The sequence below is a fragment of the Cibotium barometz genome, chromosome 32 (assembly GCF_041138505.1).
Source record: "Cibotium barometz isolate CiBa-2024 chromosome 32, ASM4113850v1, whole genome shotgun sequence".
Taxonomy (NCBI): Eukaryota; Viridiplantae; Streptophyta; class Polypodiopsida; order Cyatheales; family Cibotiaceae; genus Cibotium; species Cibotium barometz.
The window spans coordinates 33,130,668-33,143,334 of record NC_141077.1 but is presented as its reverse complement, the minus strand read 5'-3'; the positions used below and the strand labels follow the sequence as shown (position 1 = coordinate 33,143,334).

General features: G+C 39.9%; 1 protein-coding gene across 1 annotated transcript; it reads right to left on the bottom strand.

Annotated features, from left to right (window-relative positions):
- Positions 1-5,935: 5,935 nt before the first annotated feature.
- Positions 5,936-8,431, bottom strand: LOC147620107 (uncharacterized). The gene is made up of 3 exons (XM_086772589.1): positions 7,717-8,431; positions 6,156-6,264; positions 5,936-6,053 (listed from the first exon to the last, which is right to left on the bottom strand). Exons 1-3 carry the CDS (start codon positions 8,222-8,224, stop codon positions 5,936-5,938), a joined length of 735 nt encoding a protein of 244 aa, XP_086628715.1. The 5' UTR covers positions 8,225-8,431.
- Positions 8,432-12,667: the final 4,236 nt, after the last annotated feature.

The window sequence follows — 12,667 nt, the reverse complement described above, 5'->3', positions numbered from 1 at the left end:
GAATAATTACATTCCACGTGTTTACAATCTATAACTCATTTTGGTAAGTAAACGACCATCATTACCATTAGAGTACTTAGAGCCCAAACTTACAAAAAAATAATAGTGTCATAAGTGTTACAAAAGGATCATAAGATCAACTCCTAATTGGTGAACCAATTGAGTAATTACATTCCACGTGTTTGCAATCTACAACTCATTTGGGTAAGCAAAGCCCCAAACCTATTCAATGTTACTTTAAGGCTTGATACTTCCATTCCAAGCCTATCAACATGGGCACTTAACTTGTCTTGTTGCTCTTTTATAGCATCAATTGTCTTTCGACAACCAATATCACATAGGTGTGCTCCGAAAGCACCACATGTATCCATTACGCAGAGGTAGGTAGCTTCGACAATATCCTTAATCTCGTGATTGTTACTTATAATGGCAGAAACTGATTCTCGAGTTGAACTGCTCTCCCCACTTCCATGATTTCTTATGCACTGACCAAGACCAGCAATCAAGCTCTCCACATTTAACACATGGGAGTTTGTGTCGTTGACCAAATGGAGTATATTCTCTGATGTTACATTTATTGTCTTCTTTCCATTTCGAGTCTTCTTACCATGGTTACGTCGCACCCACTTAGTAGAGGTTTTTAGTTTCCTCTGGCATTGCTTAAAAGCTTGCATTATTCGTTGAGTCTTCTCATTATCTTCTCTTACCTCAGATTGTTGAGGTCTTGAATACTCTGCACAATGGCCTCTATCGTGAACGTCCATGGAACACCTCACAATTTCTCCCTCGTTATCCATACTGTACATCATTAAGAAATATATTAATGAAATATTTTTTAAATTTTATTTAATCTAGAAAAAAGTATGGATTATGAAAATAATCGAAACGGTGAATCAGAAACTAAATGACACGTACGTAGAATAGATTAAGACCCAACTACGCTCAAGTGAATGAATGGTAAAAAGGTATCCACATGATGTATATGTATATGTATCTATATGTATATATATATATGTATATGCATATGCATATGCATATACATACATATATGGTTGTATATGTATTTGTATATGTATATATATATATATATATGTATATGCATATACATACATATATATATGTATATGTATTTGTATATATATATCTATATATGTCTGAAGGCGGTTCACCTAATTTTAGCTTTTAGGAAACTCATTTAAAAAGATGGATGAGAGTGTGGGCCCAAGGGATTCACCTACGAATATGTAAAATATCATGTGAGTTTAAAATCTTTAGGTAGTCCTCTATATATATATATATATATATATATATATATATATATATATATATATTCTATATAAATATATCTTTTATTCAAAACAAAACAATCCAAATCTTTATCAAACATTAATCAAAGGTCATCAGTCTTTGACTTTTTAGGAACGTTTTGAATCGATGTTTATATTACGTTGAATCATTAATTATAAAACAATTCATTACAACATGCATGTTCCCCATGTAGAGGACACATTGTTTGAACAACATGCATGTTCCCCATGTAGAGCACACATACTGTGCCAACTTCCATAAAGGAATCTGTTCTTGAAGGCGTGTATGTCAATAATTCGAGCATAAGAGGTATGAGGGGCAATGCAATGCAGAAGGGATTTGGTCCCATGGGCTTCTCAGGTATCACAACAAAAACCAAGACAGTGATCGATCGTTTCCTTCTGCCATGGCGAAGGGGCTACCGTTGGCCACACCGTTGACATCAAGCCATTCATGTGAATAGCCTCCTCTCCCATCCATGAATGCATCGAGTTCAAGATATAGATAAATATATATAATACATTTTGTTTGAAATCTTTAGGTAGTCCTCTATATATATATATATATATATATATATTTATTCTATATAAATATATCTTTTATTTAAAACAAAACAATCCAAATCTTTATCAAACATTAATCAAAAGTCATCAGTCTTTGACTTTTTAGGAACGTTTTGAATCGATGTTTATATTACGTTGAATCATTAATTATAAAACAATTCATTACAACATGCATGTTCCCCATGTAGAGGACACATTGTTTGAACAACATGCATGTTCCCCATGTAGAGCACACATACTGTGCCAACTTTCATAAAGGAATCTGTTCTTGAAGGCGTGTATGTCAATAATTCGAGCATAAGAGGTATGAGGGGCAATGCAATGCAGAAGGGATTTGGTCCCATGGGCTTCTCAGGTATCACAACAAAAACCAAGACAGTGATCGATCGTTTCCTTCTGCCATGGCGAAGGGGCTGCCGTTGGCCACACCGTTGACATCAAGCCGTTCATGTGAATAGCCTCCTCTCCCATCCATGAATGCATCGAGTTCAAGGTATAGATAAATATATATAATACATTTTGTTTGAAATCTTTAGGTAGTCCTCTATATATATATATATATTTATTCTATATAAATAAATCTTTTATTTAAAACAAAACAATCCAAATCTTTATCAAACATTAATCAAAAGTCATCAGTCTTTGACTTTTTAGGAACGTTTTGAATCGATGTTTATATTACGTTGAATCATTAATTATAAAACAATTCATTACAACATGCATGTTCCCCATGTAGAGGACACATTGTTTAAACAACATGCATGTTCCCCATGTAGAGCACACATACTGTGCCAACTTCCATAAAGGAATCTGTTCTTGAAGGCGTGTATGTCAATAATTCGAGCATAAGAGGTATGAGGGGCAATGCAATGCAGAAAGGATTTGGTCCCATGGGCTTCTCAGGTATCACAACAAAAACCAAGACAGTGATCGATCGTTTCCTTCTGCCATGGCGAAGGGGCTGCCGTTGGCCACACCGTTTACATCAAGCCGTTCATGTGAATAGCCTCCTCTCCCATCCATGAATGCATCGAGTTCAAGGTATAGATAAATATATATAATACATTTTGTTTGAAATCTTTAGGTAGTCCTCTATATATATATATATATATATATTCTATATAAATAAATACTTTATTTAAAACAAAACAATCCAAATCTTTATCAAACATTAATCAAAAGTCATCAGTCTTTGACTTTTTAGGAATGTTTTGAATTGATGTTTATATTAGGTTGAATCATTAATTACAAAACAATTCATTACAACACTCATGTATACAATTGCATCGAGTTCAAGGTAGCAACGCAGTACCAGTTCTGGTTTGCACTTGGAGGAGGCAAAGGCGGTCGAGGAGCTCGAGGAGGCGAAGGCACGACCACGTGGAGCTCAAAGGTAGCAAACTGAGGTGCCTAGCATACATAGAATAACCAAAATTTTTAAAAATTTGAAGGCTAGCCAAAATGCAACCACTTTTTCTCAATCATTTTTTAATTAAAAAACCCAAATTATTCTACACACTCTCTCTCTCTCTCTCTCTCTCTCTCTATATATATATATATATATATGTGTGTGTGTGTGTGTGTGTGTGTGTGTGTGTGTGTAACAAAACACGTGGAAGGAGGGCCAGTCTCCCTTAAGCTTCTAAATAAAAATTTATGCTTAAGAAAATATATAATTTTAATATTTAAATATCCATTTTTAAGTTTTACATTCTTACTCTACAAAGAGGAAAAATATTTAATAGACTATTCACTTCAAAAATGTAATCTAGAATATTAAAAATATTTAATAGACTATTCACCTATAAATGAAAAATCATGCTTAAGAAAATATATAATTTTAATATTTAAATATCCATTTTTAAGTTTTACATTCTTACTCTACAAAGGCCGTCGAGGAGCTCGAGGACGCGAAGGCACGACCACGTGGAGCTCAAAGCTAGCAAACTGAGGTGCCTGGCATACATAGAATAACCAAAATTTTTAAAAATTTGAAGGCTAGCAAAAATGCAACCACTTTTTCTCAATCATTTTTTAATTAAAAAACCCAAATTATTCTACACTTTCTCCCTCTCTCTCTCTATATATATATGTGTGTGTGTGTGTGTGTGTGTGTGTGTGTAACAAAACACGTGGAGGGAGGACCTTCTAAATGAAAATTTATGCTCAAGAAAATATATAATTTTAATATTTAAATATTCATTTTCAAGTTTTACATTCTTACTCTACAAAGAGGAAAAATATTTAATAGACTATTCACTTCAAAAATGTAATCTAGAATATAAAAAATATGTAATAGACTATTCACTTATAAATGAAAAATAATGCTTAAGAAAATATATAATTTTAATATTTAAATAAAAAGTGAGAGAGAGATAAAGCACTTTTTATTTTAAATCATCTCTCTCTCTCTCTCTCTCTCTCTCTCTCTCTCTCTCTCTCTCTCTCTACCACGTGAATGCGTGGGGATTGACGTGGAGAGAGAGAGAGAGAGATAAATCACTTTTTACTCTCTCTCTCTCTCTCTCTCTCTCTCTCTCTCTACCACGTGAACGCGTGGGGAACTGGGGATTGACGTAGAGAGAGAGAGAGAGATAAATCACTTTTTATTTTAAATCATTTTACTCTCTCTCTCTCTCTCTACCACGTCAACGCATGCATGCATCATCTCCCCCTCTCTCTCTCTCTCTCTACCGCCTCTACACCACGTGGAGAAACATGCCATGCATGCATCATCTCCCTGCCTACCTCCCTCCCTCTCCCTCCCTCTCTCTCTCTCTTTCGCCTTTACGCAGAGGCTTGTTGGTGTCGGCTTCTTGCACAGAGGCTTGGAGTCGGCTTCTTGCACGTAAACGCAGAGAGCTTCTCAGCGTTTCTGGGCAAAGCTCTCAGCATTTCTGGGCTACATCAAGGCTTGGAGGCGGCTTGCAGCTTCTCAGTGTTTCTGGGCGCATTGGTGGAATCTACGTCCAGGCTGGCTGCAGGCTTGGAGTCGGTTTGCAGAGAGCTTCTCACTGTTTCTGGGCGCCGTGGTGGACATGCATGCATCATCTCCCTCCCTCCCTCCCTCCCTCTCTCTCTCTCTCTCTCTCTCTCTCTCTCTGCCGCCTCTACGTCCAGGCTTGGAGTCGGCTTATGTTTCTGGTTTTTGTGTTTTGTCTTTGAGGACTTGGTCTTTGAGTCAGTCCAGAAAGCTAGCTCTCAGCATTTCACAGCTCTGCGGACTCACTCAAAGACCAAGTCCTCATAGAGAATGTCTCTTTCAACCTTTTTCTCTTCTCTCCTCCATAGCAGCGCCCCTCCCTGCCTCCCTACCTGCCCTTCGTGCCTCCCCACTCTCATGTAAGCACCTTCACAATCACCACCTTCACAATCTGTTTGCATGCAACACAGAGGAGCTGTTGTTGCATGCAAACAGAGGAGTTGTTTTTGTTGTTGGAACAGGCCATGGGGACTGTGGGTGGCTCCGTCTTCCATCTCATCAACGCCATGAAGAACTCGCCCAGATGCGGGCTATGGACATGTGCTGCAACCCGACGCTGCACCCTTACGACACCCTTACAACGTGGGCGACAGGCGTATCATCGATGGGGTCCAGGTAGAGCAAACACGGCGCCAACATGCCAGTGTTTGCTCTCTTTTCTCTCTCTCTGTGTTGCATGTATATTCTAGGGTGTTTTTGACGCTATGAGGAATCCTCTTGCGTATTTTGACCTAACTGTGGCTTGCTGTCACTTACAGATTGCCTAGTTGTTGCTGCAGGTTGCAGATTTTTGACGCAATTGTCCTTTTACCCATGCAGCTCAACATAGTTGTGCTTGGTAGATCTTGGTGTCCCTTTGCTCCTCCGGTTCCATCCCCTGTTTCAGTGGTGCATGGCCATGCGAGGAGGAGGGGGAGGTCCAAACCGACAGGGTGGAAGAGGCAAAGGCGGTGGCGGGAGAGGAGGCGGCCGAGGTGGTGAAGGAGGGAGAGGAGGTGGCCAACAGAGATGGTGGGATCCAGAATGGCGAGCAGAAAAGCTGACACAAATTCGTGCAGATGCAGGTCATCTTGTTTTTTTATCAGTCCCTCTCATCTTTGTATTTTTGCCTTCCCTCATATGAATGGCTATACTTGTCGATGGCCTTACACAGAACTGCATGTGACCTCTCCATCCTCACTAACACCACCCACGTTTCTCTGTATCGCAATCCCAACATGAAAGACATATTGCAGTAAAAGCAGACAATGGACACGGAGTAAAAGCAGACAATGCACGTGGAGGGAACCTTAGAAACGTACCTGCACCGTGTGGAGGTCGAGGCGAACAGCAGGCGTGGAACAGCAGGCGACCCGAATTGATTGGACCCGGCTATTTTCAAATTTTCAAATCCAAGCGTGACGTGACTGGCTATTTTCAAATGCAAGCGTGAACGTCACGCTTGCAAGGAGGAGGCAGTATTTTGAAATAGGCCCCCCTCCTTTGCCCACGTGGAGGGAGGGCCACTCTCCCTTATTCCTGTATAGATATAGATTGGGATGTTAAATCCCTTAAGGGAAAACTGGTCAAGTAAAAAGTTTTTTCACCAGTTAGTAAAAATGTTTTTTTTCTGACACTTATTGGTACTCCATGATTGGTAGTCCAGTCACAAGATAGAGCTAGCAGGGGGCTTAAATGTACACCTGGCCGTTACCTCAACTGCAAGTGGCAGTCCTCTTACGATATTGCGCTCTATTTGTCGTGTATTTCGGATGCCATGTCGAGAGAGAAACGGCACAGCTCAGACTCCAGAGCAGTGCTTAAATTTGAAGCCCGTTTTGGGCTTCAATGGCTGTGCAGGGCTTCAAATGAAGCCCTACAATATTCTAAAGGCTTCAACCATGAAGCCCAATTTTTCATGCAAGGCTTCAAATTGAAGCCCTCCTAAATCACCAAGGCTTCAAAAAAATATAGTATATAAATTATAATAGTATATATATAGTATATATATATAATACTATAGAGTATATATATATATAGAGAGAGAGAGAGAGATTGAGATTATGAATCCCAAAATTTTGTATAAGGTTGCAATTTGAAGCCCATTTGTGGACTCCAAAGCTTCATTTTTTTTTCCATGAAGCCTTACATTAGGCATCAAATTTAAGGCCTGCTCCAGAGTGGCGCTTTGACGGCGCTTAAGGGCAGGAAGCCAAGGACTAGTTAGTAGTCTAGACAGCGAGCTGAACTTCAGCATAAGCATACGTGAGCAGTTTTGCTTCTAATATTCTAATATTCGGCCTCATCGTGCTTCATCGTGCTTCATCATAAAAGTGATGTTTACAGCGCAAGAAGTTTTGAGCACTTTCCCTTCTGTGGGAAAGACACCCCCTTTCCCTGATCTTTCCCTTCATGAGCTTCTACAGGCAAGGCACCGCAGTGCGCACAAAGCTAGGTATGCAGAGCCTCGTCTGCGGAACCTCATGATGTTGAACATTGTAGGCATGCAGCCTCTGCTCTCCACCACACCTACCTAGGTATACTAAGCCTCCCAGTAGAAGCTCATGATGTTGTCATAATGGCAAAGTAGAAATGTCTCAACTTCTTGAGAGGAACCAACAAAGCTTCCATTTAAAATTAAGACACAACCCAGCAGGGAACAAATAATCAAAAGCTTAGAATGACACCACAAACATCATCACTTTTCTACTGACATACACGACCCCAGCCTTTGATTAAAGTCTGTGTAAACATATTAACATATAAGCCTAACCTAGAAGAGCAAATGTTTAAAGCTTCGTGCGATAAACACAAGACACACGCACACGAACATATACAGACAGACAGACACACACCCACACGTACACGTACATTTGCACAGACCTTCATCCAGGAAGCACCGGTATCGCCGTTCTAAGACCTCCTTCAGAACACGGACGAACCCCTTGTCCTCCCCAGCGTGACTCAAGAAGATGTCAAAAGCTTTGGGCGTCGTCGACGTTGCGAGCACTCGATCCTGCACCATGCTTGCAACACGCTCAGCGTCCAAATTGCGATACTTCATATCAATGCCCATATTGCTTACAAGCTTTTTCAGAATCCCTGCATCATCCCAACCGGGAGCCTCGGCTTGGTGCTTCACTTCCGGTACAGATATACGAGCGAAGATGGCAATGACATTGTCGATGAGCTTCGATTTCTGATTAAGGAATCGACCGGCCTCAGCGATGGTTGGGGAGTTGGGGGCAATGTATGCAGGTGAGATGTATAGGAGAATGGTGTCTGCCTGAGTGGCGGTGGCGGTACAGAATAGCCTCTTGGCACGCAGTGCACTAGTGAGATGAGCGATGTCGGAGTTAGTCTCAGCATGGTGGCTAATGAATATTGACATTTTCAAGGCAGTATAGGTAACAGGTCGAAGCTGGGAGCTTAGGAGAGAGTTTTGTCAGAGATTTTATTTGCAAGTATGGGAAGGAGTCGGGACTCAGGAATCAGGAGGGAGGTCGGAGGAGGAGAGAAGAGGAAAAATTCAGCCTGTACTTGTACCTTTTATTAATAGACTACACCCCATAGACGTCAAAATTCAACAATTGAGTTGGTGTGAGAGCAATCTAAGGCCTGCCAAAAGGTGGCCGGATCCAGTGTGAAAAACAACATTTTTCCTAACTAGTGAAAAAAAGGAAAGCATTTTACTTTACCAGTTTTCCCTTAAGAAATTTAACATGCCAATCGGTTTTATGACTACGTTGATAAAAATGCAACTGGTTTTTTCAAGGCTAGCTTTGATCTTTGTCGATTTTTGAAAATTCTAGCCGGTTGTTTTACACTAAAGGTCAGATTTTTGAAAATTCTAGCCGGTTGTTTTACACTAAAGGTTGTTTTACACTAAAGGTCAGATTTTTGAAAATTCTAGCCGGTTGTTTTACACTAAAGGTCAGCTTCTTTCTAACACTAGTGGGATCTACGAGGGGGAAGTGGGGGCACAGGGATTAAGAGAGGACTGGCCGTCAAGATTTAAAAAAAACTAAACTAGGTCTGATTCTGGAAACTAGGTCCAATTTGTTGAGGGGAGTTTTCAAATTCATACACAACTCTACAAATAGGGTGTTTCTCATCTATACACAACCCCCAGGAGTTATTATTTATGTATGTACACATGAATGGTATAATAAATGAGATTGGGTAGTCAAGCTTAAAGGCATAAGGCCCCTTAACCCAACAACCGCCCACTTAAAGGTAATGTGCCTTTAAGTGATAATGTGACTATGTACATGCCACTAAAGTTGAGGTCAGTCTCATCATCGAATGCCCATCGACTCTCTGCAATGTGCAAACTGCTCGGAGGACATGCTCTTTGTAAGAAGATTTGTAGGGTTATCGTTTATGTGCACTTTGACAAGTTCTGTGTTTTTGTGTGCACTTTGACAAGTTCTATGTGCTTGTCCTCTAGCACCCTTTCAAATGAAGTGATACTTCACATCCACATGCTTAGTCTTAGCATGAAACACTAGATTCCATGGCAATTGGATAGCACTCTAACTATATCATAATGCAAAACTGGAACCTCTCCTATAATGCCCAAGTCTCTCACTAGGCGAGAAAGCCATATAGCTTCCTTGTTGCAAGCCTCTGATATGTATTTAGCTTCTATGGTAGACATAGTTGTGCATTTCTGTAATCAAGAGATCTAGGAAACTATACCACTAGTGAATGTAAAGACATAGCTTGAGGTAGACTTTCTATTGTCTACATTTCCTGCAAAGTCTGCATCTGAGTAGCTAATGATACACGCTTCTTTGCCTCTCTATGTCTACATTTCTTGCAAAGTCTACATCTGAGTAGCTAATGATACATGCTTCTTTGCCATTCTGAAGCATATGCACAACTACTTTGTACCATTCAAGTAACATGTAACACCTTTCAATACCACCCAATGTTTTTTGCTAGGATTAGCCATGTACATGTTTACTACTCCCACTGCAAATGCAATGTCTGGACAAGTAGAAATCATGGCATATATCAAATAGTCTCAACCTACATATCCATAAGGAACTTTGGCCATCTCAACCTTTTCCTTATCAGATTTGGGACAATCATCTTGGCTAAGTTTCACATATGGAGGCAATGGAGTACTTATGAACTTCCCCTTCTCTATATTGAAATGTCTGAGTACACGAGTGATGTACTCGATCTAAGATAGATGAAGAAGTTTCGTACTTCTTTCTCGCACAATGTGTATGCCAAGAATGTGATTTGTGTTGCCCAAATTCTCCATATCAAAGTTCTCATGCAACTTTGATTTCATTGCATTTATCTCATAGGAATTCTTCTCGGATATAAGCATGTCATCCACATAAAGGATTAAAATCAAAAGACTACCATCAATAGCCTTTTTCGTATAGAGATAATGATCCACTTCACTCCGACAATAGTCTTGAGACTTCATGAAAGTATCAAACTTATGATACCATTCTCTTGGTGACTACTTCAGACCACCATAAATGCTCTTGTTTGGCTTATAAACCAAGTTTTCTTTGCCTGCTACAACATACCCTTCTGGTTGTTGCATATAAATGTCTTCACTATAGACACACTCTAATTTTCAACCATACCCCATGTTAGTGGCTCGCTGTGCTACGATCAGACGATGTAGCATAGCTAGCTAGCACTTTTGTTAATGCTAGGAAAGTGGCCCGATTAGTGCATGGAGGCTACATAGGCTTGTAAGGCTCTATAGAATCTTCGGATAGTCACGATAACGCACACAAACCATTAAATGCAAGAATCCACAGCACACTAAGAGCACATTGTTAACTATTATATACGAACAAATGCGGACATTTCGATGAGCAAATGCACTCCGAACATAACCAAACTTACAAAGCGTACTCTCAAGACACTAGGGAACAAGATCGTGCACTTTGTTTTTAATTCCATGCACTTCCAGAATCACAATTCTAGACTTACCAGGGCAGAAAATCAACATTTTGTGATTGGCAAACACACAAGGAACATGAAGAGACAATTTTTAAGCACATTTGCATATAAAATAACTTGAATTTCAGCACTAAATCACAAGATTAAGCTCACTAATCAAGAAGATTTAGTAGCACAAAATCAAACAAATTGGATATCGATTGTACGAGAAGCTTGCAAGGAAGTCTTTCATTCATTCAAAGACACAATGGCAGTACAATGGAAGCTCATAGGGCTCAAGACATCTTACAAAGAAAGAGATAGTTGCATCTCCCTTATCCACGCTTGAATCGAGTTAATAAAAAGACACCTCAAAAATACAAGGGTTTGACCTTTATACTAGGCTTTGGGTTGTGGGTTCAAATTCTATTACAAGTTGCAAGCTCTTGGCCCCTTTTATTACTTAGTTGGGCTCAAATTTACAATTACAAGTGCCGAGTTAGCCTTTGGCATTAAAAAAAAATTTCTCGCTAAATTAAAATAGCTTCTATAATAATTCCCATAGCCTTAGTGATCGCCATAGCCAGTATCGCCGTTGCTCTACAACACTCCCCCCGACCTACTTCGTGTCCGTCCTCCCTGGGGACCATCAAAATTGACTTGTAGTGGAATGCTTTAGCACTCTATTGAAGTGGCTTATGTGCTCTTGGATCGCACTACATCCTTCAATGGCATTTCTTCCTCCATCATCATGAAAGTGATGTAGTGACTTTGAGGTTGCTATTGATTGTTGATACATGAGAAAATATTACTTTGTATTTCAAAAAATCCAGTATAAAAAGCCTCTTCGAATGTGACGAGGAAGTGGGCTAGCAAAAAGAACCCATGCATACAAGCCCATGAGGACATTGCACGATGGGGCCAATTGAAGGTTCCAACAACACAGCCCATCAATCCCCTCAAAGAATCTTGTCCAAGGGTGTCTTGAATCCTCAACCTTGTTGAATTCTTTGATTGTTGTAACAATCGTTTTTGCAATCTTTATTAGCATATAGCTAAGTTCTAGCACACACTTAAAGAGATTGATTACACCATTCAGAGACGTTAGCATATATCTTTATATTGGTGCTCTGCCTTGAGGTGATGGTGGCAACTCTGGATAATTCAACAAGGTGCACCTTGTCTTTAGCAGCCGCTCAAACGTATCCCAATTCCTCCACCTTTTTAGGGGATAGCAAGTAGGGTCAATTCTTATTTCTTGTTGCGGAGCCGTTAGATAGTGTGTATTCCATCCCTCGAACGCTTATTAAGCTAGTTCTTCTGCCAGTTGGGTTGGTTGTGCATGATATTGCTCACCTCCCAATCCTCCATTCTAATGCCTCTATAGCCCCCAAGTTCACTTCTTGGGCATTCAGGAAGATATTTCTTTTCATTAATAATACCTCATGCTTGATCAATGGATAGTAGGGTAGCATAGGCATATGATATTCTTTATGTGCTCCCTCCACCATTGTCAACATGGTGAGGCTGGCTGAGTGTATTATCCTCTATTCCCATTGCATACAAGCTCTTACTACTTCGTCAACTTGGACTTGGATCTTTACTCGAACTTCTGCCTCTTTGTTAACTACTCGAGGATCCTTGGTTGTGTGACCATATACTGGATAATCCGATGTTTCTTCCAAGGGATCCACCGAAGTGCTAGGTCCTGCCTCTCCTTCTGTGCTTTCCAAATCCATTGATTGTTCTTCAAAATATAATGGTTTGGTAGCATAAGTATATAGAGTAGTCTGTTGTTGTTGAGCTTGGCTTTATAGGACTGTTTCTTTTGCATTTAATGTTGCTTTTGTCTTTGCTAGTTTGGCCTTAAGGTCTTACATTTCCTTATTTTAAATCTCCTCCTTCTTCATAAGACTTT

Excerpts from the sequence above, each read along its gene's own strand:
- LOC147620107 (XM_086772589.1), bottom strand. The coding sequence starts at position 8,224 with ATGTCAATATTCATTAGCCACCATGCTGAGACTAACTCCGACATCGCT. Across the intron at positions 6,265-7,716 it reads CCGGTGCTTCCTGGATGAAG|CCAGTCACGTCACGCTTGGA; the intron begins GTCTGTGCAAAT and ends ATTTGAAAATAG. Across the intron at positions 6,054-6,155 it reads TCGACCTCCACACGGTGCAG|AGAAACGTGGGTGGTGTTAG; the intron begins GTACGTTTCTAA and ends ATTGCGATACAG.